This window comes from Gallinula chloropus (genome assembly GCF_964237585.1).
Source record: "Gallinula chloropus genome assembly, chromosome: 1".
NCBI lineage: Eukaryota > Metazoa > Chordata > Aves > Gruiformes > Rallidae > Gallinula > Gallinula chloropus.
The window spans coordinates 158677028-158700677 of record NC_140085.1 but is presented as its reverse complement, the minus strand read 5'-3'; the positions used below and the strand labels follow the sequence as shown (position 1 = coordinate 158700677).

The following is a 23650-nucleotide window of genomic DNA, read 5'->3' as shown; positions in this document are numbered from 1 at the left end:
TTTGCTGGAGCTGTTTAAGAACTGTGTGATCATTATCAGTGTCAAATTGCTTAACGCAGTGTTTGCTGTGCAGTCTTTTATTTCTGAAACACAATGTATTTGAAACTAATCGTTCATCCCGCTATATAGATACCTGCCTGAGATTATGAACGATGGCTTAACCAACCAGATCAACAATCCAGAGGTAGACGTGGACATCACAAGGCCAGACACCTTCATTCGACAACAAATCATGGCCTTACGTGTCATGACTAACAAACTGAAGAATGCATATAATGGAAATGATGTCAACTTCCAGGACACAAGTAAGAAATCATTAACTGTCATTAAATTACTACATTTTTGGAACACATTTATATTTTTTTCCATTGGAATAGCTTTCTTTAGTCTTTGTGCTCTGTACAACATAAAAAAAAAAACCAGCTTTTCTGTCCAATGAAATTCCATTTGTATATTTGTTTCTTTTGCTTCTCTTGTTTATCTTCATGTCAAATACATCAAGACACTAAGGTCTTTCCATAAAAGTTAGATTTCTCATTTCTTTTTTCAGAAGGGCATTTAAGCACCTAATAAATCACAGTGGCTTTCAATTGGATGCTTTACTGTATGAAAGTTAGCACCACCAGCCATTTCACATTCCCAGGGTGTTCATCCCCACTGGGGTGCCGGGTGGAATGGGAACAGAGAAGAGGGACAAGCGCTCTAACCTGTGTCCCTCATGCTGTTTCCCTTGCTCCTTTGTGCCAGGTGATGAAACCAGCGGCTCAGGCAGCGGAAGCGGCTGTACGGACGACATCTGTCCCACGGAGTTCGATTTCATCACCACCGAAGCACCACCGGTCGACTCCGACAGGAGGGAGGTGGAGGCTTCATCCACACAGCCTGTCTGGTCACTGCAGACATTGCTGATTGTCTTCATCAGTCTTGCACTGCAGAGACAGTGGAGATAATCCTGGATCTGGTCGGATAAACTGTGTTTTAGCTACAGAAACAGTCAACTTTCTTCTTTTCTTATACTCTTAGACAATGGACCATGCCACAAACACTTGCAGTTTTCTACAAGAAGAGAGCAGTACTGCAACCTGCTTCCCTTTTTTGTTTTCCCAAAGAGTACCAGGTGCCAGAATGAACTGCTTCCTGCTTTTTTCAGATATCTCTGAAGATAATATCCACGCTTGAGAGAATTCTTTCTCAAACCTTTATTACAGGAGACTTTCTGAGCTTCATTTCCTTTTATGCTGCAAAAGTAAAAAAGGATCTTACAGTGTGTGTTTTTCCCTAACAAGATAAAAGAGGGGGGGAAGAAACCAAGAAAACAGTTTCCTTTCTGAATCAGGCCTGACTCAAGGCTGCTGCATTCCAACAGATCATCAACAAAAAGCAAAACAAAAAGATGATAAAAGAACAACAAAACAAAACCAACAACCACAAAAAAGCAACCGTTCTTCTCTGACAGCCAGGTTTCCTTTAGGAACTTCTGTAGAATGATTCAGGTCATCAGAATGATCATTGCTATAGGGAGGAAGTCTGGATTATTTTTTTTCCAACACAAAAATATGTCTATGGTGAATGTCTTGCACTCCACCTGCCAACCACATCAGATTGGTACGAAGGTAGAGAAGCTGAAAAAATTAGTTTATCTTTTAGTACGATAGTAACTCCACTAGCTTCAGAATATCATATTACAGTTGGTTAGGATTTAAATCTTAATGCCCAGTAAAAAAAAAAAAAAATTAAAAAAATATTGAGTAGTAGCACGATTTCACCTAGCTTCTTTTAGTATTTATCCATGTTATACAATTGGCACAGATTTCCACTTAGCTCGCCATCAGCCATGGTGGTAATGCTAAACAACGCTCCTGACAAATCTCCCCTCAAGGATTTGGACAGAAAATAATCTCTTGTGATATAATCTCTTTCCTTTTGTCACTGTTCTGACATCGATTAGGACTTTCTATGCTACTGTGTTCATTATCCTACCAGGACGGCAATTCTCTAATGGACTAGCAGTGACTGGATCAATAGTGTGTTTCACACCTAACCACATCTTTCATATCAGTTAATTTCAGTGTCACAAGGATTACGTCTACAAAATTTCAGAACCAATAAATATATAGTACTGACATGGAGATTTCTTTCACTTTTTTAGTCTTAGTATGATCATCTATTTTTATATATATAAATATATATAAATCACAGATTTTAACTTCTTAATTACAAGCTCAGGGTTGACACTTCTTTGTAAGAAAAAAAATGTTCAGTCAACCGCCTCTTCTTTTTTTGTGCTGCTCTGAAAAGTAACCCTTTAATAACTGGTGAGCACGAAAATCAAAGAAGAGAATTTTTTACATATCCAGTTGTCCATTTCTTAACAGGTTTGCAGGGTGGGGGAGAAAACCTCTCTCATATGTGTGTGTTCGTGGGGGAAGAGGGGTGGCATGTGAGTTTCTGTGATAGGCCTAGAGAAGGACACGGATGTTATTTGTAATGGCAATTGTACTCTCAGATTCTTCAAGGATTCATTGCTTAATTAATCATTGCCTAAATGACCATGGTCCTGGATAGAGTTTCCCCAATTTTCTTATGGTCATAAGACTCGAGATGGAAGCTGTTAAAATCCTGGGCAAATGAATGTCAACAGTTAGACAGCAAAACCTTTCCTTTTCCATCAGCCACAGACGAAGGTCTTCTGTGACAATTCTGCATGGTGTTGAAACGATCTCCCAGAAATTTATTTCCTGATTCTTATGGTGAATCTGGAAATGGTGTAGACAAATGGTGAAAACACTGCAAAGCCAGCGAACCGCGTTACAATTTAACAGCAGAGCAGGTAGATCATATCCATTGTAATCTCTTTTTCTTGTCAAATTGTAATTAGCTATCGATTTAGGCATGAAACTAAAGTAGAAAACACACAGCACGTTAGGATAAAGTATACTTAAGCACTTTTACCAAAAAATATTTACAAACTATCTATATAGTATGTCTCATAACAAAAAACAGAGGTTTTGAGCCACTTGTATTCCTTTCTTTCTTTTTATTTTTCCCCATTTGTTGGTTTACTTTGAAGTACAAGGATCTATTCTTCTGGGCCCAGCCTAGTGTGCACAAGTTGCTGGGTAGGTGTTGAGATCCCAGATGTCTTACAGCACTCACAGCAGTGCTTCCTGCAGCTCTGGTGGGTCACCCCAGGGAAGAGCTCATCATCATTCAGTATTCAATGCCTTCAGGAAGCTAAGCAGCAGAGTTGAAGCCAACTCTCGCAGGTTGGGTTTTTTGTTGGCCCTAGTGCAGCAGGTACCAAGCACAGGATCTTTTCTTTGATTTTTTTTTTTCCTCCCCTGAACTTGCATATACATCATTCTACAAGGAGATGCCTTTAAACTCTCCATCTCTTTCTCCCCATATACACAACCTTATTATGCTTCTCCTCCTCAGCAACTTTGTTTCTGGACAAGTTGAGCGACGTTTCAATTTATCCCGCTGTGCGTTGATTCAGTGGTAACTGGTAGTATTAACACTTGATTATACTGAGTCTGAAAGCTTATTGACACAAGTCCAAGCCCTCCAAGGCAGGTCCTCTACTGTACCTGCTCCACTCTACTGGTGAAGGAGATGATGGACTCATAGGGTCTTTGTTTTAGCCTTGTCCCACATTTAGGTGATCTGTTGACTGTTCTCAGATGGTGCAGCCAACCTGGGTGTCCAGGGTGCTCTCAGCTATTTGTAGACCTCCATGGACTCGTAGGCAAGGAGTAAGAGGGACCCCTAAGAACTATGGGGGTTTGCTGAAGGCTGTTCTCACTCAGGGAGCTTGCAGGAGGTGTCCTGCCCTGCCTGGACCAGATCTTACAAACTGCTGGTGAAACAACAAACCAGTCTGATCTTTGACAAAATGTAATTGTCTTGAACGAGTTCTGCCAGAAATTTATGTCTTCCATATTATTTCTCTTCTTATTTTCCTACTATGCATGGTGATATCTTGTCAGGAGATGGAGATGTCTTTGCATGAGGTATTAGGCATACATTTCTTTAATGGTCCCTAAAGGTTGAATACTCTCTTCATACATTGCATTTTTATGGCATTAAGAGAGCTATTAAATCTACAGAGCAAATGAAATTGGGAACGAAGGAAAGAAAAGAAAGAGCATTCATGTTCATAAATGCAAAAATCTACATAATTTCCAATGCTTCTATTTGCACACCCGTTACATCCATTAACTCTTCTTCCAAGGTAATTTTTTGGTGTGCCACAATTTAAATATTTCTCTTCTGTTATCAGCCAGTGGAGTAAAAAAAAAATATATATATATACAGATATATAAAGAAGACAATTACCTTTCAAGAAAGAGAACCTAACTCCTAGGGAAAAAATCATCCAATTGTGTGAACCCTTTATGCTCTGCAATCCAGAAGTTCTTACCATTTCACATCCTTTTACAGTGAAGGCTCTTCAAAAGTAGATGGAATGAATAACATAACCAGTGCTGTAGACCCCTGTGAGGTTTTTCATTTTAATATTAATTGCATTGATTTGACATTGTCCCCAAATTTTTAGCATTCCCTGTACTGCAGATTTTTCTACTGATGACTCAGTACACTCTACTGTAACCACAGCATAGACTACCTGAACTCTGGCTAAACCTAGGAGTTCGAAAAAGACAATCAGAAAGGAGCAAAAAGAGGGAGTAGAGATTTCCTGAGAAAAAGAAAGAGCGGAGGAACCTGCGCCTCAGGAGTCTGGTAAGGGCTGATCTACCCCAATTCCCTAAGAGGCATCACAGAGCTCTGTCCAAGGAAAGCTCCCAAAATCTGAGTCTCGCCCATACAAACAATCCCAGTTCTGCAGGACTTTTGGGAAGGACATTTCCCATAGCTGTGTGAACCAGTGTGAGCCGCTTCCATGCAAAATGGCTGTGAGCTAGAGCTGTTCTTGGGAGGTGGGCTGTGCGTGCAGTGTCTCGGCAGGCAGCAGTTGCCTTCAGTTTACTAACCAACCCTGAATCGTTATCAAATGTAACTATACTTACTCACTGAGACTTTTTTATTACTTCAACATGAAAAATAAATTACAGCACCAATGCAAGTTGTGGGTTTTGTTTTTAATTTCCTTCCAAAGATAATCCATTAGAACTGAATACAGAAAATATTTGAATGATTCTGCTGGGAAAATAAGGTTTCTGCAGATTTCATTATGGGAACAGATGTCTGAACAAACTTCAGATATGAAGAAGAAATCCACATTTCAAAGACCACAAAGCTATATTTACTGTATTTCCTATGTTAACCCGTCGGTTTTCAACCTGCTGGGTGAGAATGAATAAACAACAGCAGAACATCACATAGAACTGCAAAAACCCCAATTTCAAAGGGAAAATCAACAGTCAAAGGCTAAGACTTAGCCACGGGCCTGAGAATATGTTGTCAAAACAGTCACAGTAATGCACGCTTCCAAGAAAATTAGGGCAGGTGACATGCTGAGCAGGGCAATGTTTCCATTACAGCTACTCACGTGGACTGTGAGGATCATATTAACATGTTATTATGATCCTTTTTTTAAAAAAAACAATGATAAAGAACGGGTATCTGTGGTAATAGGGGGCATGAAAGGTAAATGATGTGATAAAAGACATTTTTTCATCTGTTAAAAAGCATAGGAGACCTAATGCAGAACAAAGAACTTTGAACCTGATGTTTTAAAACAAACATTGAGCACCAGGCCAGAGAGATGGTCTCAGATTAGTTCAGCCAGAACGTTGTCCAGCAGCCTGCGCCATTCAAATCTGCTGACAAATCACTTGAGGGTAATTTGCCAGCATAAAATGAGGTGTTCACTTACGGTACTCACCACTTTTTCCACTAAGCTGACTAGTAGTTTCCAATTCTGATTGCACATCGCATATGTTCGTGTAGCAAACTTGTGCATTGCACCTATGCAATCCCCATGACAAAGCAAATAAGAGCTTTGTCATTAACAAGGATTTTTCCCTATAATCAGGGAGAAAAACCTAAGTCCCTTTTTCTGGAAGCTGCTCATATTTGATTTCTTTCTGACTCTTAACAAAACAGCAACACTGTGCATAAAAGAGGTGATGTTTGCATCCTCACCTGTAAGTTTCCAAACTTTACTCCAAAGCAGTCGCAGCCTGTCTGCCCGGCTTCCCCACAACCGAGAGCTCTGGACTGTCCAGAAGTTAGAGAAAGTCACATACGTTCAAGTCTACACAGTAAAGTCAAAGCATTTGAAGAAAATGGGTTGGTGTTTCAATCAGCTCTCATTTCAGCTTTATTTTTAATTATGCAGTGTTCACAGAACCACTCAGAATCACAGAACGTTAGGATTTGGGAGGAACCTCAAAACATCATCTAGTCCAACCCCCCTGCCAGAGCAGGATCACATAGATTAAATCACACAGTGTGTATACTTAACAGCGTAGCATGCACAAAAAGCTCTGGTTTCATGGTGCACTGGGAAAAAAAAAAAAGGTAGTCTTGCTTTTCCTCCTTTATCCTGGCAGCAGGAATCTGCGAGACTTAATACTTAAAGTACCAGGCAGCATCCAGTGGTGCAGTTCATTTATCAAACTAAGAACAGCTGTGTTACCAGAAGAAGTTTGGGGTTTTTTCTCTTCAGAGAAGGAAGTATACATTTATCATTAGCAAAGAAGAGGTGCAGAATGGTAACTATTTACTTTAGATATAGTAGGGAACCATCTGTCAGTATCTCTGAAAACCTTTTAAAGGCAAATTCCCAGGGAAGACAAATCTCCTTCATCTAACACAGAAATCAGCATGATTTTCTTAATTGAAAAAATACAAAGTATATGGCTTTCAGCTCCAAGGGTTGGGGAAGTTGGAAAGAAATTTACCTTCTTCAAAGTGAGATCCTGGCCATGTAGACAGTTCTGCTGTTCTCAGCCACCCCTTCAGGCTCTGCCAAGCTCCCACGCAGAATGCCTAAAGCAAGGAGCCTCCTGGGTGTGCACATTGTCCCTGATGACAGTGGAGTTTGTTCTTCCAAGATGGGTAGAGAGACAATTGAGGAAAAAGTGAGGGGAGCAGTGATACATGACTGTGGGGAATTAACAATAAAATCACATGAGGGAGAGCTGGTGCTCCTCAAAGCTGTCCAGCTCTTCCTTTTGACTTGTCTGGATTTTCTGCGTAGTCTGAGTGTAACCACACACTTCTATACATTGCAAAGGCTCAGTATTGCTTCACAAGTCAGTAGTGTTCCTCAAGTCAGCTGCAAGGTTCTTCTCTCTCTGCTTAGTTTTCAGATGTGGTGTCTTATTCTGCATCTTAGTGTGTGAGGAAGCACTTGCTGCCTAAAACAGATTTCTGCATGTCAGTAATCCTTTTTCCTAAATCTATACATTATTTAGGTACAAAAGTCCTTCACGCATCTCACAGAAATCACTCAATTCCACTACAAATGTAGTGAGTTTTATTCTCAAGCCTGAAGAAGTCACTCACAGGGGTTTTGGAGAAAGCCCAAACTACCACCACACAGCCAAGGTTTTGCAGAGGTCTCCCATGTTCCTCTAAGTAACCTAAACACCAGGTTACAGGTGAGCCATGCTCTTTCTCCCCCTTCCTTTCCTCACTCCTCACCTCAAAGTACCATCCTGGGCCTGAAAAATATTTCAGAATGAATGTTTCATCAAAGTTAGTGCATTCCAGGAAAACAAAAAAAAAATCTTCCTGTCAAATCCATGTTTTCTGATGATAAACATTTCTAACTCGAGGCTCTTCTTCTCCTGTGTGCCACACATCCTGTCTGTCTTTGCATCACCAATGTCCTTGTGACCATTTTCTTCTCCAAGCTGAACTGCCTTTTCAGTCATTTTCAGTTCACTGGATTTTCCATCTCCCTTCCCCAGATCTTTGTGCCTTTGTCACTGAATGGTTCTCTTTTCAGACAGAGGATATAGCAACAAAGAGGTTTGGTCCACTTACACGTGCTTTCTTTCAGTCTCTATCATACCCCACCTTTCAGCCTTCATTCTCAATTCTAGACATGTTCTGTCTGTGCTCTTGATCATCTGACATAAACCCTGACGACTCTTTTTCCAGTCTAGTGTATTATCCGAGCTCACAGGCCACACGTTGGCTCGTTTGTTCAGCTGCAGCAAAATTCTCTTTCTTCCTTGTAACTATAGCACACTGGTTATGGGTTTTGTCATCTGCTGTGCCGATGAGCCAGCAAGGCCAACGGCAACGAAGTCCTGGATTTTCTGTAGGAAGGTTAACTGAACAGGTTAAAACACACGGAAACCATTCATATTCATTCTGTAGCTGATTGTTCTGAGGTTTGGTGTTGGAATTTCTTTTTTCCCCTTTTATTTTAACATTCTGGCCCTCCTTTGATTTCCTTTCACATGGCTAAGTGCATATCCCACTACATGCACGTGATGTAATTCCAGATGCGCTGTTTCAGGCTTTAGACAACGCAGACCAAGTCTGAGTAGTCAGTCAGTCTTAGTCAGCTTCTGAGAGCTACAGAGTGATGATCAGTCTTAAAAATCTACCCAAAAAGGAGTAGAAGGAGTCCAGATTTCAGCTTTATGCTATTAGTTGGGTCTGATGCTGCAAGAATACATGCATGCACCTGGGGAGGAGAGAAAGGAGCACCCGCATCTCCAAAATATTCTGAAGCTTCTTTTCAACTTTTACCTAATCTGAGCAGAAATTTACAAATGAAGTCTTTGCATTCAGATGTTCAGGGATGTCAAGCTACATAAATTGACGGACATTTACATATGGATTCCTCCTAAGTTACTTTGCTCTGCTGGTGAGCAGTATAATTTTATTTCCACTAGCAATTTTGTTACATTTACCAAATTCAAAGAAAGGGTGTTGTTTAAGTAGGTCTTGATTTGGGTATCAATTGACATTTATACTTGCTTGTTAAATTTTTACGACTCCAGGCGTATGAACATTGCTTGAAAGCATGCAAATCGTTAGCTCCAGGTTTGATGCCATATTTCTAGATTAGTGTTTAACATAGTTAAATGGGAATTGATAGGGGTGATATTTGACTGCAAGTCAAGTTTAGAATTAAATTGGGTTTAGACAGAGATAGGGTTGGGATGAAAACAATCTCATTAAACATTAAACCTGGTTTTCTACAGATTTTAACATTTCAGCCTAATCTGAGACAAAGAAAAACCAAAAAAAACCCTACACAGCAACACATCCAAACCACAACTACCTACAGATTCTATTTATAGATCATACCTGAAACTAAATGTTACAGCTTCAGGTTTTGGGAGAGTTTCAACCAAAATGAAAGTTAAAGAAAAATCCCGAGTTGTTTCATCTCCAAACACTACTTACAAAGATACAGCATTTAGCAGCATATGGCAATGTCTTTGTGTATATAAATATATATATCTGTATCAGCATAGCAAGGCAGAGTTTGAACTTTTAAGGAAAAGACTCTTTATGGTTTGTAATTTCAGTGAAATAATGTGCCATGGACAGAAAAAATAGAAAATGCAATCATTTTGATACATTTCTGAAATAGTTTTCACAGGTCTCAGTATTTTGTTTGTGCAAAATGCCTTAAATCAGTTTCTGTAGGATTAATGCAATTGAGTTTGTTTCTGTATATAGCCTTTTATAACAATTGCCTTGGATGCAACACTAGACTTCTCTTCCCACTACAATCATAGACAGCCTTACGATTACTAACTACAATAGACAGACAATGAAAGCTCTGCTTTATTAGCTGTAAATGCACTTTTGGTCTGCTTGTAGACCTAGAGCTTGGAACCAAGAAGTGGCGACAGTGCCAAGAGCACCAAGACCTTTCTGATGGGCAATCCCAATGTTCTCTCAGGCTTTCACGCTGACTCCTTTTACATTCACCCCATCTGTGCTTACGAAAACCGGTTGTGACAGGACCTCAGGTCATCCCACTTAGCACTAGGCATTGCAGGGAGCATGTGGCTCAGCAGGGTTGTCTTTCTGGGTCTTCTAAACACTGTCAGCCTGAGATGACAATGCATGTCATTTAGGTACCTCAGGCAGATGGAGGTAGATGCTACTGGTGAGGTGGAGATTTCAAGCTTCTCCCAGACTGTCCCCTCTCCTTCTCTTTATCGGCCCAATGGTACCTCTTCCTTCATACTGGTGCTGGAGTGAGGAATCTGGAGAGGCATCCCATGTGGGGACGTCCTAGCATAGCAATGGCTTCATTTCTGGTCCAAATCATCCCTGATGTAACTAGACAGACAACCAACATGCTTACGTTGCTCTGAGTACTGCTCAATGCTGGTTATATTCTTCCTTATAAAACATTTGAACCTGTCAACTACCCTAGCTACAAACACGCAGCACAGCTACCTTCAACGCACATATGCACAGGGGATGGAGCTCAACAGATCGCTCCTGGAATCCCAGACGCCTTTCCAAGGCCGGTGGAAGCGGTACACGTGGCTCAGAGAGTCAACAAGGAGTGAGGTGCACACTGACGGACAGAAAGGAGATTAATACAGTGCTTCAAGAGTGAGAACTGTGATAAAGATACCCCTTGGGTTTAATCATTACTGCTCTGAGTCATTTGTCAGTCTCAGCCCTTACCGCATCAATAAAAGGGAAATACAGGTTTTCTGAGAGGTCAGTTAATGTGCACAGGATAATGCTGACAAAATGCTAACACACCTCCCACAAAATAGCTGGTTGTTATGACAGAAAATAACGTTTTAGAAGCAGAAAATAATTAAGTGCACCTTCCTCTGTATCCTCTGCCATCTCTTGGGACTCCATAATGAGAAAATTCTTTCTTCTTTCCCCAGCATATCTTTTGGGGGTTGGTACTTGAAATGTGGCAGAGATCAGAAGCCCTAGCTGCACAGCACCCATCCAGCGTCTGATTTTCTAGGTCTCCTGCTTTTCCACTTTGTTTTCCTTTTTGCTCTTCTGAGAATGGCAGACTCTCACAGTGTATGTCAGCATGCACCTCTCTCCCTCTATACTCATTTATTTTCAAATATGCACACATGTATACATATATATCTACAAATGCAGCCCCAAGTCAGTAAATTTCAAGTGCATATGCTGTGGAAGAGCACTGGAAGGACTCCATTCACCACAATACTTGACACAGATCTAACAAGGAGAGTCCTAGGCAGAAACTTCTGCTTTGGAGATGATTATAGCTTGTGTCTCTGTAAGTGTTGCAATTTTCCGAAATAACTGTGGAGAAGGGTGAGTCTGCAGATGCTATTTGGCATCATCTGCTGGTACTAGTAAGGAAAATGTCAAAAAAGACACCTAGACAGATAAACACAGATACCTAGATGATATCTCATTCACAGTATTTTGGGGCTTTACTGTTATGAATTTCATTATTGATTTTTCTTTGGAAAAAAAACAACAACAACAACAACAAAAAAAACCTTATAAAAGCTCACTGAGCTTTCCAGAACTCCCCCTTCCTTTCAGGCTAGAATAATAGTTAAATTATGACTCTTCTATATTTATAAAAAATATGTTCTTCAAAAATTAATTGGGTGAAATGCTGATGATCAAAATTGTCATCCTATTTGGTGGGTTTTTTTAAAAATGGAATTCATAATCCATGGATAGTGGCTCTTGCTTCTTATGGTATCATCTGCCCCCCTCCCACCCCTTAACTGAATTACAGATTTGTAATCATGCTGCCACTGTCCATCACCCAAGAATGACATGAAACAACAATAACCCAAAGGATTACACACACACACCCCCCAGCCATTGGGTCTTTTCCATCACATCTTTCCCTTCCACACGCTTTCCTCCAAAAAGTTTTGATTAGCAGAAATGCATTCAGATTTCCCCATGGATAAAGAGAAGGGAAGTGTCTGACATTTTCAAGACAATCTCAGGCGATAGTGTTCGCCCCATTGGTTTTCCATTTCCCCTCGAGTCTTCACTAAGTCCAGCGCACAACAGTTGATGTGGTTTTCACAAAACAGTGATCAGTAATGTAAATACCATTTCTTCCCTCAAGACTTATAATGAATTCTGTGTTTCTTAGGCTTGTTTCTTTCAAAGTTTGTCATGTCGAGAGTGTTGAAGTTGGTATTTGGAAATCACAGAACAGTTAAACCATAAACCGCTGTGTTCCTGTCCATTAGTAAGGTTGACTGCAGGGGTATTTTGTTGAAGGGTTGTATTAACAGTCATTTACATAGACACACACACATATATATATTTGTAGTGCCGCGCCTGCTCCTTTCATGTACCTTAAAATTACTAGTAGATAATGAATAACCTCCTATTAAACTCATTTTTAGTAACACATCTTCCTGAATTATAGGCATTAGAAGGCCTTGCTGCTCAGGCCAAGGCAATTTTCCCTGATGCAATATTATGTTACTAGACAAAGGCATTTGCAAAAGGCCATACATTTTATTTTCTAAATCAATACTTTCTTTTGTTGCCTACTGAAAAAAAAAATCATTTTTTAGTGCTTACAATACATTTGAGAGTTAGGATAAGATTGTAATATTCAGGAACAGATTGAGACAATAACTAGCATTCTTAAAGATTAATTTTATTTTCCCTGCCTTTTGCCTGCAAACGTTTATCCACATAATGCTTTTCAGGCAGATTGTACCTTGTTAGTTTCCCTGCTTCATAATATACATATATTAATGGATATGTATGTTCATTGACAACAGTGTAAGGCAAGTTATTTCTCTCGTAGTGTCATTCTACTGTTTATTCATGTGCCTATTTTAAATTTGCAATGGCTTGTTGGAAATACTAATTGATTGTCACTGATTACTAGCCAAAGTTTGACTTTTGTTAAGATGCCATTACATAAAATTCTGATCATTAGGTAGAAGTTTAATTCTGATTATTAGATCTGAAGGATATTCTTTTCAAAATCACAGCAAACTCTTTATCAGTGAATCTCCACCAGAACTCTGTGCGAAAAATGTTAGAAAGCAGTTTTTCTAGTTGTCCTTATAATGAGAAATAAAGAGGCTTTTCTCAGTTAAACAAGAAGATATAATGACCTTTATATTAATCTTGCCTAATTGGACTGGTAAAGCATTAGAATATAAGATCCCCCATTAACTAACTCTCTGTGCAGACAGTGCAGTATCTCAGCTAACAAAATACAAAATAAAACAAAGATCAGATTGCTTGTCGGGAAAGTCTTACTGATGCAACACACAAAGTCACGTGCAGACCATCTACTATAGGTATCCAGCTGCAGCAACTACTGTGGCACACAGCGTCGAGCAAGCAGTGAGGGAGTCGAACTATCTGCCAGCCAGAGCCATGAGATCTCCACTGTCTATGCTATCATCAGACAGAAAAAGGGGAAAATATTCTCCACCTACTCTCTGTTGACCGTACAGAGGATCCTTGGTCTGACATCATGCTATAAGTGAACGATTCATTGCTGTCTTCAGCTTACAAACCTTTATAGACATGCACGGTGCCACAGTAGGTGGCTTGAGCACAGCCCGTTAATCCAAGTATTAAAGACAGGTGATGAGAAGCAGTCATTTTTGGTGAGGTAATTATCCCCAAGGCTGTGCAGATAAGGACTGCCCAGTGTAACTTCTTTCAACCCAAAGTTTAAAGCTGTCCCAGCAATCTGGACAAGGTAATTTACGCTGTGTGAGGACTATGCAATGGAGGATCAGAAACGCCTTCCCCAGCCTCTCTCGTCCTCCTTCCGCTGAAGCTAGTGAGGGCTGGCCGTCAGCTCCAGTGCCAGGAGAAGCGTATTTAACAAGTTTGATACTAACCATTTAAATTCGTGCTTATATCCTCGGTGTCTATCTCTCAGACAGCACTGATGACACTTACTTTATTGGTCCATAATTACAAGGGTAATAAAGCATGGGGCAGTCTTTTACACTGTTGCTTGATATTCAGTACTGTATGTATATATATATACTTGACACCTCAGTGAAGACTTTTGACATGCCTTATTCATTCTAGTTATTTTTATGGTATCGGTTTTGTTAGATTGCTTTACCATATAAAGAATAAAACTATAACTGCTCTGACTTAAAACTGTCCAATTCATTTTTATCCAAGATGTGTTGGACAAATCTCTATCACCTTCATTAGTTCTCCTCATTCTCACCACCCTTCACGCACACCACGAAGGCAATGTATATTGGTGGTTTGAAAACAGAGATTTGATATTCTCTGATGGACTACAATAAATATCTGAAGACACCTGCCTCGTGTCTTGTGGTTTCTCAGCTGCAAAGTGAAAAGTGCCATCTGCGGGCCCGCAACGTGAATCCTGTGATTGTCAACTACTGGGGAACCATGAGGTAAAAGTGAATCTTTAACATAAGTTATTAGTTCATTCTACTGCATTCTTTTTACAGCTGTATTTCTGCGTCAGAGAAGTTAAGACATTATAGAAGTGTCAAAAGTCATGACATCTAAGGACGAAATTTCAGGCAGGATTTATTTGTTTATGGTCTTGCAAAAGGGGAGAGCTTTCTGTCACTATACATAAGTGAGTTTAAAAAATTATATTCAAGCGTTATTTTGACTTACTTATTAGTTCTGTGTCAATCAGATTTAATAGTAGCATTTTATTGCAATTGTTGAACACCTTTTTTTATTTTTTTAGCCTAAGACTGCCCAGGATACAGAAGTCCTGTAGTTCTAACTCCTGCAGCAGAGTCTAAGATTTCATACTGGCTTTTAAAATGGTCAGTACAACCTCCCTTAAAATTCCTCTCTCGATGCAGTTGTAAGTTTAAGTGTTTAGTTCAGCTGTCTGCATATTGGTGTCATTTGAAAGAGCTCAGGCGAGCCAAGACATCTAAGCAGAGCCAGGAGACATGACACAGGGCCTTGCAGAGGTCTGGCACCCTTCCAGACGGGCAGCTGGACATCCAGGTGGGATGGTCTCAAAAACCTTAAGTGAAACTAAAACCCTAAGTTTAGGCAAGAGAATCAATTTCTTAAATTTGAGTGAAGTAGGTCCCTTCCAACCCCTACAATTCTGTGATTCTGTGATTCTGTGAAGTGAATCACACTCTAACCTGGTACAAACCCAGGTTTGGGCAAACTGCGTCTTCCCCAGAAGAGGGGTTTGTGGTCTAAGAAAAGGCAGGGTTGGGGATGTACTCACTTCTTTAGAACAGGCTGCCCTGCTCCCCATTCTAGACTGCAACACTGAACCAAAAAAAAAGTAATTTTGCAGTTGTCAGCCTCTGAAGAATCATTTCCAGGTTCTAATAATTCTGCAATATTCTTTACTTTTTTAACATAAGGCAAAGCTTGCTGGGCACATTTCTACAAGGAAGGGGGGGGGGGGGGAATTGCTTATCCAAGAAGAGCTTAGTGGAAATAACAGTTTAAAATTCTCCTACTTTCCTGAAGAGACGTTGCCTGAAAAAGTGCACAGAGACTTCTGCAAATCATGGAAAATGTGACAATCAATCTCTCTTTTAAATTATTATTCTTTTCTCAGGCGCTTACCACAAGGTTCTATTAATTACTGGTGCCTTGTTTTAAGTCCTGCTGGAACAGAATAAAAATGTGACTTGATAGAGGTTTCATTCAGTTCAGCATCCCGAATCTCACTGCTTACTCAAATAGCACTGAAACCCTTTAGTCTAGAAATATTATCATGACTCTTTTCTCTGCCAGATTTGGGGTATTTGTTTCATGACTGTATGAATCATTGCAAGTCTACTATGATATCTTTTTGGGGGGCGGGGAGGGTCTCAACAGAATGCAAATAAAAATCAAGGAGAAATAAATGTGAGAAGGTATTAAAAAAAGTGAAAATATAAGTAGCCAATTGTTTAGAAGGAACAGATGGGGTTTTTTTGTGAATGGTAAGTACAGGTTCTGGTCGGTTCTTTTACCTTATAGAGATGATATTTGAAAACCAGCCTTAGCATTGGGATGATACTGATGTGATAAATTCTGGGGCTTTGCTAAATTTCTTAGCACACTCTTGTTTTAATACACTGTTGAATGTGATATCACATCTGCACCTGTGAAATGCATACCCACCTGCTTGGATGTTGGAGAAGTACAGATGGCAAACATTAATAAACTTGGCTGACTGTTGTCACTAATCCAGGAAAAACTGTGACCTAAGAAAATGTTTCCTGATGCATTGCTAAACTCAGATATACCAGAGAGTCATCAAATACAGGTGCCAAGCTAATATAAAAAAATGTTCATGTGACAAGCGTTTGCAATATGGTATAAATGCAAGATAAAAAGCCCCTGGAATTAGGATCTGCATGAAGAATGGTACTATCTTAGAATCACAGAATCTCCCGAGCAGAAAGACAGCAGCCCATTTTTGTGCAGTTGCATGTGATGGATGATGCTTGCTTCTGATAGCTTCACCTGGCCAAGCCCAACCCATGGGACTTTAGGGCTGGGCAGAGAGCCTTAAAAATATGAGGGGGTTGGAGAAGGGACTAGCCCACCAGAATAATCCAGCACAAATAAATTGTTTGATGAGATGGGGAGTATGGTTCAGAGGAGAGAGGAAAACTGGAGAAGTCCAGGAGCCACAGAATAGTAGAAGTAAGGGGGGAAATTTGAGAGAGAAGACAGAGAACTCACGTTTTATAAATTAATAAAACTCACATTTTATAGTGCTTTTTAAATACAGGTACATTGGAGCTTCATTCTACCACCTTCTACTGTAACAAATATTAACAGATAAGTTAGAGGAAGGTGAAACAGATTTATATGTAAACCAAAAGGAAAAGGCAAACAACATGGAAAAATGGAGGGAGACTGGAGAGGTCTCCAGAGGAACCAGCAGGAATGAAATCTCTAGGCTCCTTACAGCAGAAAACAGCTGGGACGATCCTGCACTGCAGTGGAAACGCAATAGAAATTCAGGCACGTTTTCTTTTTTCTTTTTCTCTTTCTTTCTCTTTTTCTCTTCTCTTTTTCTTTTCTCAACTGTTGTGAATCTTGAAAAACTTTGTTTCCCAAGTCAGTTATTTTTGCTGCATGTGTTGTTAACAGTACCAGGAAATATTAAAAAATTTGGGGGACCCCTCCTAGAACTTCTTCACCATCCCACAGTCACAGCTGAACACTAAGGGATTTCTACTGCTACACACTCCGTGAAATGTGGAAGGAAAAACGTCTGACATTCCCTGGCTGCAAAATGAATTTACTGGAACAAATTGGCATCTTTTTGTTCAATAAATTCCCATTCATTTTGTGTGGGAAGCCTGCCGTTACCTTGCTTCCAAATGAAATAAATCGTGGGATATGAGAGAAAAGTAAAGGGAGCAATTTTGTGCAGTGCTACTAGAGATGTGCTTTCCAGATAGCAACCATACCCGTATCGACTGTCTGACAGCAGCTGAGGCAAAAATGAGCACGAGACAGGCTGGTGTGATGAGCTGACACAGATTCGTCTGTCTGAGTAACACAATTAAGTATACATCAGACAAACATGACTAGGCAATCCCCAGACTGAGCTAAAATATTTAGATACAGGCAAGGCTGAAATGAAAAATACCACTTTTTTCCTCTCCCTTTTCAGTTTCAAGTAGAAATATACCTTTTATCTCTCTGCTTTTCTGTCCTAGCAGAGCCACCAGGGTATACTTCTTTCTTACCAGCAGACAAACACAGTGTAAATAAACACTGAGCTCTGTCATCCCTCTCTCCGTGTATCATGTTCCTGATCAGGTATTTTTAGCTGGGAGGTTACATTTGAAAACAACAAAATCTACATTAAAAATGAACACTTTCATTGGGGTTGGTTTGGTTTTTTTTTGCAAAATTGTGAGACTCGTTCGAAGATTACACATGGAAAGTGCTGGAAGGAAGACAAAAGTAAAGAGTGTGCTTGGCCTGAATAAAAGGATGGGTTTTCCTTCCGTTGAAAATCCAGCTCTTTCGTTTCTCAGGAAGGACTGTGCTCTGCCTTCGCAAGTGGCATTTTGCAAAGCTCTGAGCTGAATTCTAAATCCACAGGGCTTGGCACACCGAGTAGGTGTGCACATCTGCAGAAGAAGCAGGCTTTCTGCATCTCGTCAAAGCTCCCGTCTCCAGGCACGGGGAGGAGATGCAGCCGCCTTGGGATGTGAGACAAATCTGAACAGTCTTAGAGATGCTCTAAATGAAGCCGTTTGTTCACATCTCTGCCGGACAGCTATGCCAAGGGAACCGGCGAGAGCACTGCATGCCAAGCAAGAGCGCACCTGCTTAGCACGAAGCCTGTTGTTGACATCGGTCCTAAGGACGGTAAGTAAATTTGATGAGCGTCTTGCCAGGGTTGAGCACCCCGGCTCTCCTCACAGCCAAGCAGAGCAACACAGAAAGAAGCAGTTCTTTGGTAAAGTCTCCCCACCCTGAGCAGCCCCTGATGAGATGGGATGGTAGGGAACAGCTACATGAAAGGATGTGAAAGAATCTGTTGATGAAAGCCAGGCCGGAGTTTGAACGTCCTTGGTTAAAATGAAAATGAAACCCACTGAAGAATGTTTAATAAACGCTTCAGGGTCTAGCTCAAATTGGTGGCAACCAGCCCAAAAGAAGCCTGTCATCAGCCTTACTCCAGACAATAACAATTTCTACAAAACGTATTTAATGTGTTTAGAAGCTTTTCAGTTAACTCAAGCAGAGGAGGCAACTGTGAAACTCTCACAGATATTCAAGCAATAATGTCTCCATATAAAAATGAAGCTGCTGAAAGATTTTTTTCAAGCAAAAAGCACCAAAAATAAAGCCATTGAAACATCAGGAGACTTTCTTCTAAAGCAGAAATAAAAAAACCCCACGGCTAAGAGACTGGATGAACCAAACCCTCAGAGATGGAAACAGTCGTTGGAAACAGTCCTGGAAGCAGCCTGGGACTCAGCATTGAAACCACAGAGTGAATGAAGTCTTGAGGGGACTTTGTGGCCACACAAGTGCAGTTTAAGCACCTGTCTCCCAGGCATCAACCCACATAATGCAACTCACCATATCTGAAACAGACAGCTGAGCTCTCTGCTACGTGACCAAAGAAAATCAGGAACCACAGAAGGAGACCCACCACAGGCATAACCACATTGCTGAAAAAGGGAGTTTTTAATCTCGCCTGTGAGAAAGCCTGAGGGCAGAGATAAGGGTTGAAAAGACTTCATCTGAGCTGGAGATTAAGCGACCGCCTCCTTATTCAGGCACTTGGAAGTGCTGCCAAGGGCAATGGTTGGAGGCGACTGTACTTTCTTTCCATCATGCCTGTTGAAGTTGAGTTTCCAGGGTTCATGGGTTTGTCAACAGGCCAGAAACAGCAAGGCAGTGAAGAGAGGAGAGACAAACATCTGCTGTGGAAGAGACCTGACTGCTTGTTCACTCTCTGCTGTTTAGCTTTTTTCAGGTATCACAGGGGAAGATGGGGAATGGGGGTTTTGGTCAGTTCCCCATGCAGTTCCCCATGTGTTTTTTTTCTTCTTAGTGGGGTGGGGGGGGCATCCGTCCCCTGCTCCAGCGTGGGGTCCTACCCATGAACTTCTCCAATATGAGTCCTTTCCCATGGGGGTTCAGCTCTTCACCAGCTGCCCCAGTGTGGGTCACTGCTATGGGGTGCAGTCATAAATCACAGAATGTCTCTCAGTCTCTCAGGTCCAGACTGCTCCAGCCTGGTCCCCCATGGAGTAACATGCACCCCCCACCACCCTCCCCAACAAACCTGCTCGGGCATGGGCCTCTCCCTCTCATTCATCTCTGTCTCTCTCCACGGGCTGCAAGTGCTGGCACAGCCTTGCTCCAAAGCAGGTCACAGCATCTCCTGTATGTCTCCCCCTGCTCCAGTGTGGGGCCTCTCCACGGGCTGCAGGTGGGATCTCGGCCTTTTCCATGGGCTGCGGGGGGGACACTCACTCCACCATGGGTTTCTTCACAGGCTGCAGGGGCATCTTTCTCTGCAGCACCTGGGGCACTTCATCCACCCCCTTCCCTGGCCTTGGTGCCTGCACAGCTCCTTACATCTTCTCTCTCCCTTCTCTGGGGGCCAAGAGCAGCTGCTGGTGGTTTTTTCTCCTAAATGTGATTCCCAGAGGTGCTGTCACTGTTGCTCATGGGCTCGGCCTTGGTCAGCAATGACTTCAGCCATGAGCAGCCTGGTGTTTGCTCTGTGGGGCCTGCAGAGAGCTTCTGGCTCCTTCTTGCAGCAGCCACCCCTGCATTCCCCTCCTCCACCAGAATCCAGCCACACAAAACCCCAATACTCACTCTCAATGTCACATTTACTAGCTTAGTGCTATATGCAAACCCATCTGTCCTAGAAGAACCTCAGATCCCTTTGGAAAGGAAACACATAGAGATAGTAACATCACTGTGAGCTCAGACATGATCAGTGAAGAAGACCAGGGCAGGCAAAGTGAACCAGACGTGCAGTCACTGCAGTTAAGTGCATACCTGAAGGCTATTATGTGATAGGTTGAAGGTCACACTTTCTTCTCATGTTTCTTCCTTGGAAGGCCCCTCTGATAACATTGGAGTGTGATTTTGGATCTGTACAATGCAATGGCTTGCACACTGGTTTAACCTGAAACTTCTGATGTCCACAGTCTTTCAGGTGGTAGGAGAGGTGAATGCCCCCTCACCAGAAGAGAGAGTTGGTGTGTGAAGTGGTGCCGTTTCTTCTGGCCACCCAGGTCTTGGAAAGCCTAGTTTTAGCAAAGAGCTCTAGTAAATGAGTATCTCCCCATAGCTGTGCCTCAGCTGCAGGACCACTGAAGTAGAGCAGGATCACAGATGCAGCTTTGTTCGTAACCAGGCTTTCTCTGGGCAGTAGCGTGCACACACTGCATACAGGGCCAAAGCAGGTACTTCACAAAACTGAGTTTCCTTCCTGGTTGCCACCAGCCTACACACCTGGTTCTGTAAGTATGCATCTTCACTGCTAAGTTCCACTGACAGTCTTTGAATCTCCTTCTCTTCTTTCTCTTTTCTTCTCACTACAAGCACAGACACCCAACTCTCTCAAAAGCAGTTAACAGAAGCAGAAGGTCAGTAACAGCATGGCAATTTCCAGCTTTACAATGACAGCTATGAGACGTGGTTGCTTTACACTCCTCCTTTCCTAAATCTGGGGCAGAATCAGAACAGATTCCTTTTCAAGGATTCAGCTAAACAATGAGATTTAATTTAATTCAGGAAAGAGGTTCTCACTAATTCCTTCAGAGAATTTTCATGACAGTCATTTGCACAAAGGCATGGGCCATGGCTGACAGAGATGATGTGGCAACCACCAGCTTACTCTGGAGTCAAAAAATCAGGCACCTGAGCCACTAGGTGACTCAGAAAGAGGCATTAGCTGCCCATGGATCCAGCACAGCCAATTGAGAGAGCAATTAACTCTTGACTAGAGAGAATTAAACCCCTCTGAAAGACAATCCACACAAAAGCCCTGCACACAGAGCTGGAAGCTGCACAGGTCTAGCTAATAAAAAGCCTGAGAAGGGGATGTTTTTGAACATTTCTCCCTCACCAGAGCTTAAACATCTCATTTGCAGCTGCGTGTTACATGCTCCTGTGTGACACAGAGCCTTTTGTTAGGGGAAAGCAGCAATTCAGCAGGAATTATTTTAAAGGGGGAGGATGGTGATGATTACACCCGTCTCAGCTTGAAGCCATTCAGGAGTGCACCTCCTATCTGCCAGCAAAGTGCCTTGAGTAAAAAGCGACCAGGGAGATGGAAGTGCTGGTCCCTCATCCATCCTCCCTGGGCTGGCTGACTGCTCAGTTATGAAAATGAGACAGAAAAGTGACGGGCAGAGGTGGTCTGTGGGCACCAGATGACATCATGCTTTGCACTGATTTGTAAGACCAAAATCTCAGGGTGTTCTGGACTCTGTGGAGATCAGGGATGGTGTGTTTTCAGCATTGTTTCCCTCAGCTGAGGAGCCTAGAAAAGTCTTTGCCCCACCATGAGACAGAATCACAGAATCACAAGGTTGGAAAAGACCTTCAAGATCATCAAGTCCAACCGTTCCCATCCTATGCTAAGTACCTGATCTACCATTTTTTTAAACACACCCAGGGATGGTGACTGAACCCCCTCCCTGGGCAGCCTGTTCCACATCCTGACAACTCTTCCAGTAAAGTTTTTCCTAACATCTAATCAGTCCCTCTCCGTCCCACCCCAGCAGTAATAGCATCAGTACAAGTTATGCAACGAGAGATGCCAGGTGCTTACTACCACAATCATAAGCAACAAAAGCTGCCTTTCCTACAATGTGGGATTAATGGAACATTAAAAGATGTAAAGCCAGTCTTGACAATCAGACTTGCTATAGGGCTTTGGGATGTGCCTATGCTCAACTTCCTTTTTTAACCATTTCATATGAGTTTTACCCTTTCACCGAGGACACGACGTTCCCTGGTTGCTAGACCAAGACTGTACTTTTTAAAAGGGAGAAAACTTTTTCCTGGAGCTACCAGGTAATTTCGCAGCAAGCCACGAGAGGGCAGGTTGTGTTCTCTCTACAGCTAGAGTTTTACAAGGAACGAGTCACAGTTTTAAAGCCCTAATTACTAAACTGAGGGCCAGAGAGCGGGAAGAGTAACACACGGATCTTTGGCCCTGACATCTTTATGTGTGTAGTATCAATCTAATGCTGTCATTGCTTTTCTTTTGGGAAGGTAAATACCTTTCAATTCAACTTACAAGTGAGAATTGAGCATTTTTTCCTTGTTTTACCCACCCACTCTTAGGCAAAATCAGTTCTAACAAGTTAGCTGCCATGCTACATGGTTTGTATTTCCCCACGACTCTCTCCTTCCTCTCCCATTGCCACTGTCACTTGCCCACAACCAGGACAGCTTGCAAGGCAAACTCTTGGGACAGCAGTATGCAAACCTCCAAGGCGGTGAAGCTAGTTAGGGACTCACAATATGCCCTGGGACCCCAAGGGAAAAAATCTCATCCACCTTTGGAAACAGCAGTGTAGGCTGTCTCCTAAACTTCGGCATTCACATCACAGGAAGGACTTAAAGGTGTCAATCCCCATCCAAAAGCATCTCTCTAAATCATTATGTAGCATGAACTGGTGCATGCTCTGGGTTGTCCAACCTGAAGAAGAGAAAGCTCTGCAGGGACACCTTATCAACACATTTCAATACTTAAAGAGGGCTTTTAAGAAAGACGGGGACAGGGGCTTGTTGCAACAGGACAAGAGGTGATGGTTTTAAACTAAAAGAGGGTAGATTTAGACTAGATACATGGAAAAAAAGTTTTTACAATGAGGGTGATGAAACACTGGAACAGGTTTCCCAGAGAGGTTGTAGATGCCCCATCCCTGGAAACATTTAAGGTTGGGTTGGACATGGCTCTGAGTAACCTGATCTTGTGAAGATGTCCCTTCTCATTGCAGGGGTGTTGGACTAGATGACTTTTAAAGATCCCTTCCAACCCAAACTATTTCATGATTCTGTGTGAAGACATGTAGTCTTGTAGTGCTCCAAAGTGGTTGACAACTCTTCCTTGAGAAAGGCAGGTGGAGACCTCAGACCTAGTTCCAAATTGACACATGCTCAAGCCAGGTCTCTGGAGACTTCAGCTGGTGTCCTCAGCACCAAGTAACACTGGTGCCTACGCAGTGAAAGTCCCCAAAAGGCAAACTGAATTGGGAGCTAGGGTACTGGGCTGAGCAGCTGTATGAAGCAGTGCTCCAACCATTGA

The 23650-nt window shown here is 41.9% G+C and overlaps 1 protein-coding gene across 1 annotated transcript in view; it reads left to right on the top strand.

Annotated features, from left to right (window-relative positions):
• The window catches only part of GPC6 (glypican 6), a gene marked incomplete at both ends in the record, with an annotated part of 791424 nt that extends 790474 nt beyond the window's left edge, over positions 1 to 950 (top strand). The window contains 2 exons of the mRNA XM_084279285.1: positions 130 to 305; positions 748 to 950. Of these exons, the coding sequence (XP_084135411.1) occupies positions 130 to 305; positions 748 to 950 (379 nt within the window). The remainder of the gene's footprint in view (positions 1 to 129; positions 306 to 747) is intronic.
• Between the last annotated feature and the right edge of the window lie 22700 nt (positions 951 to 23650).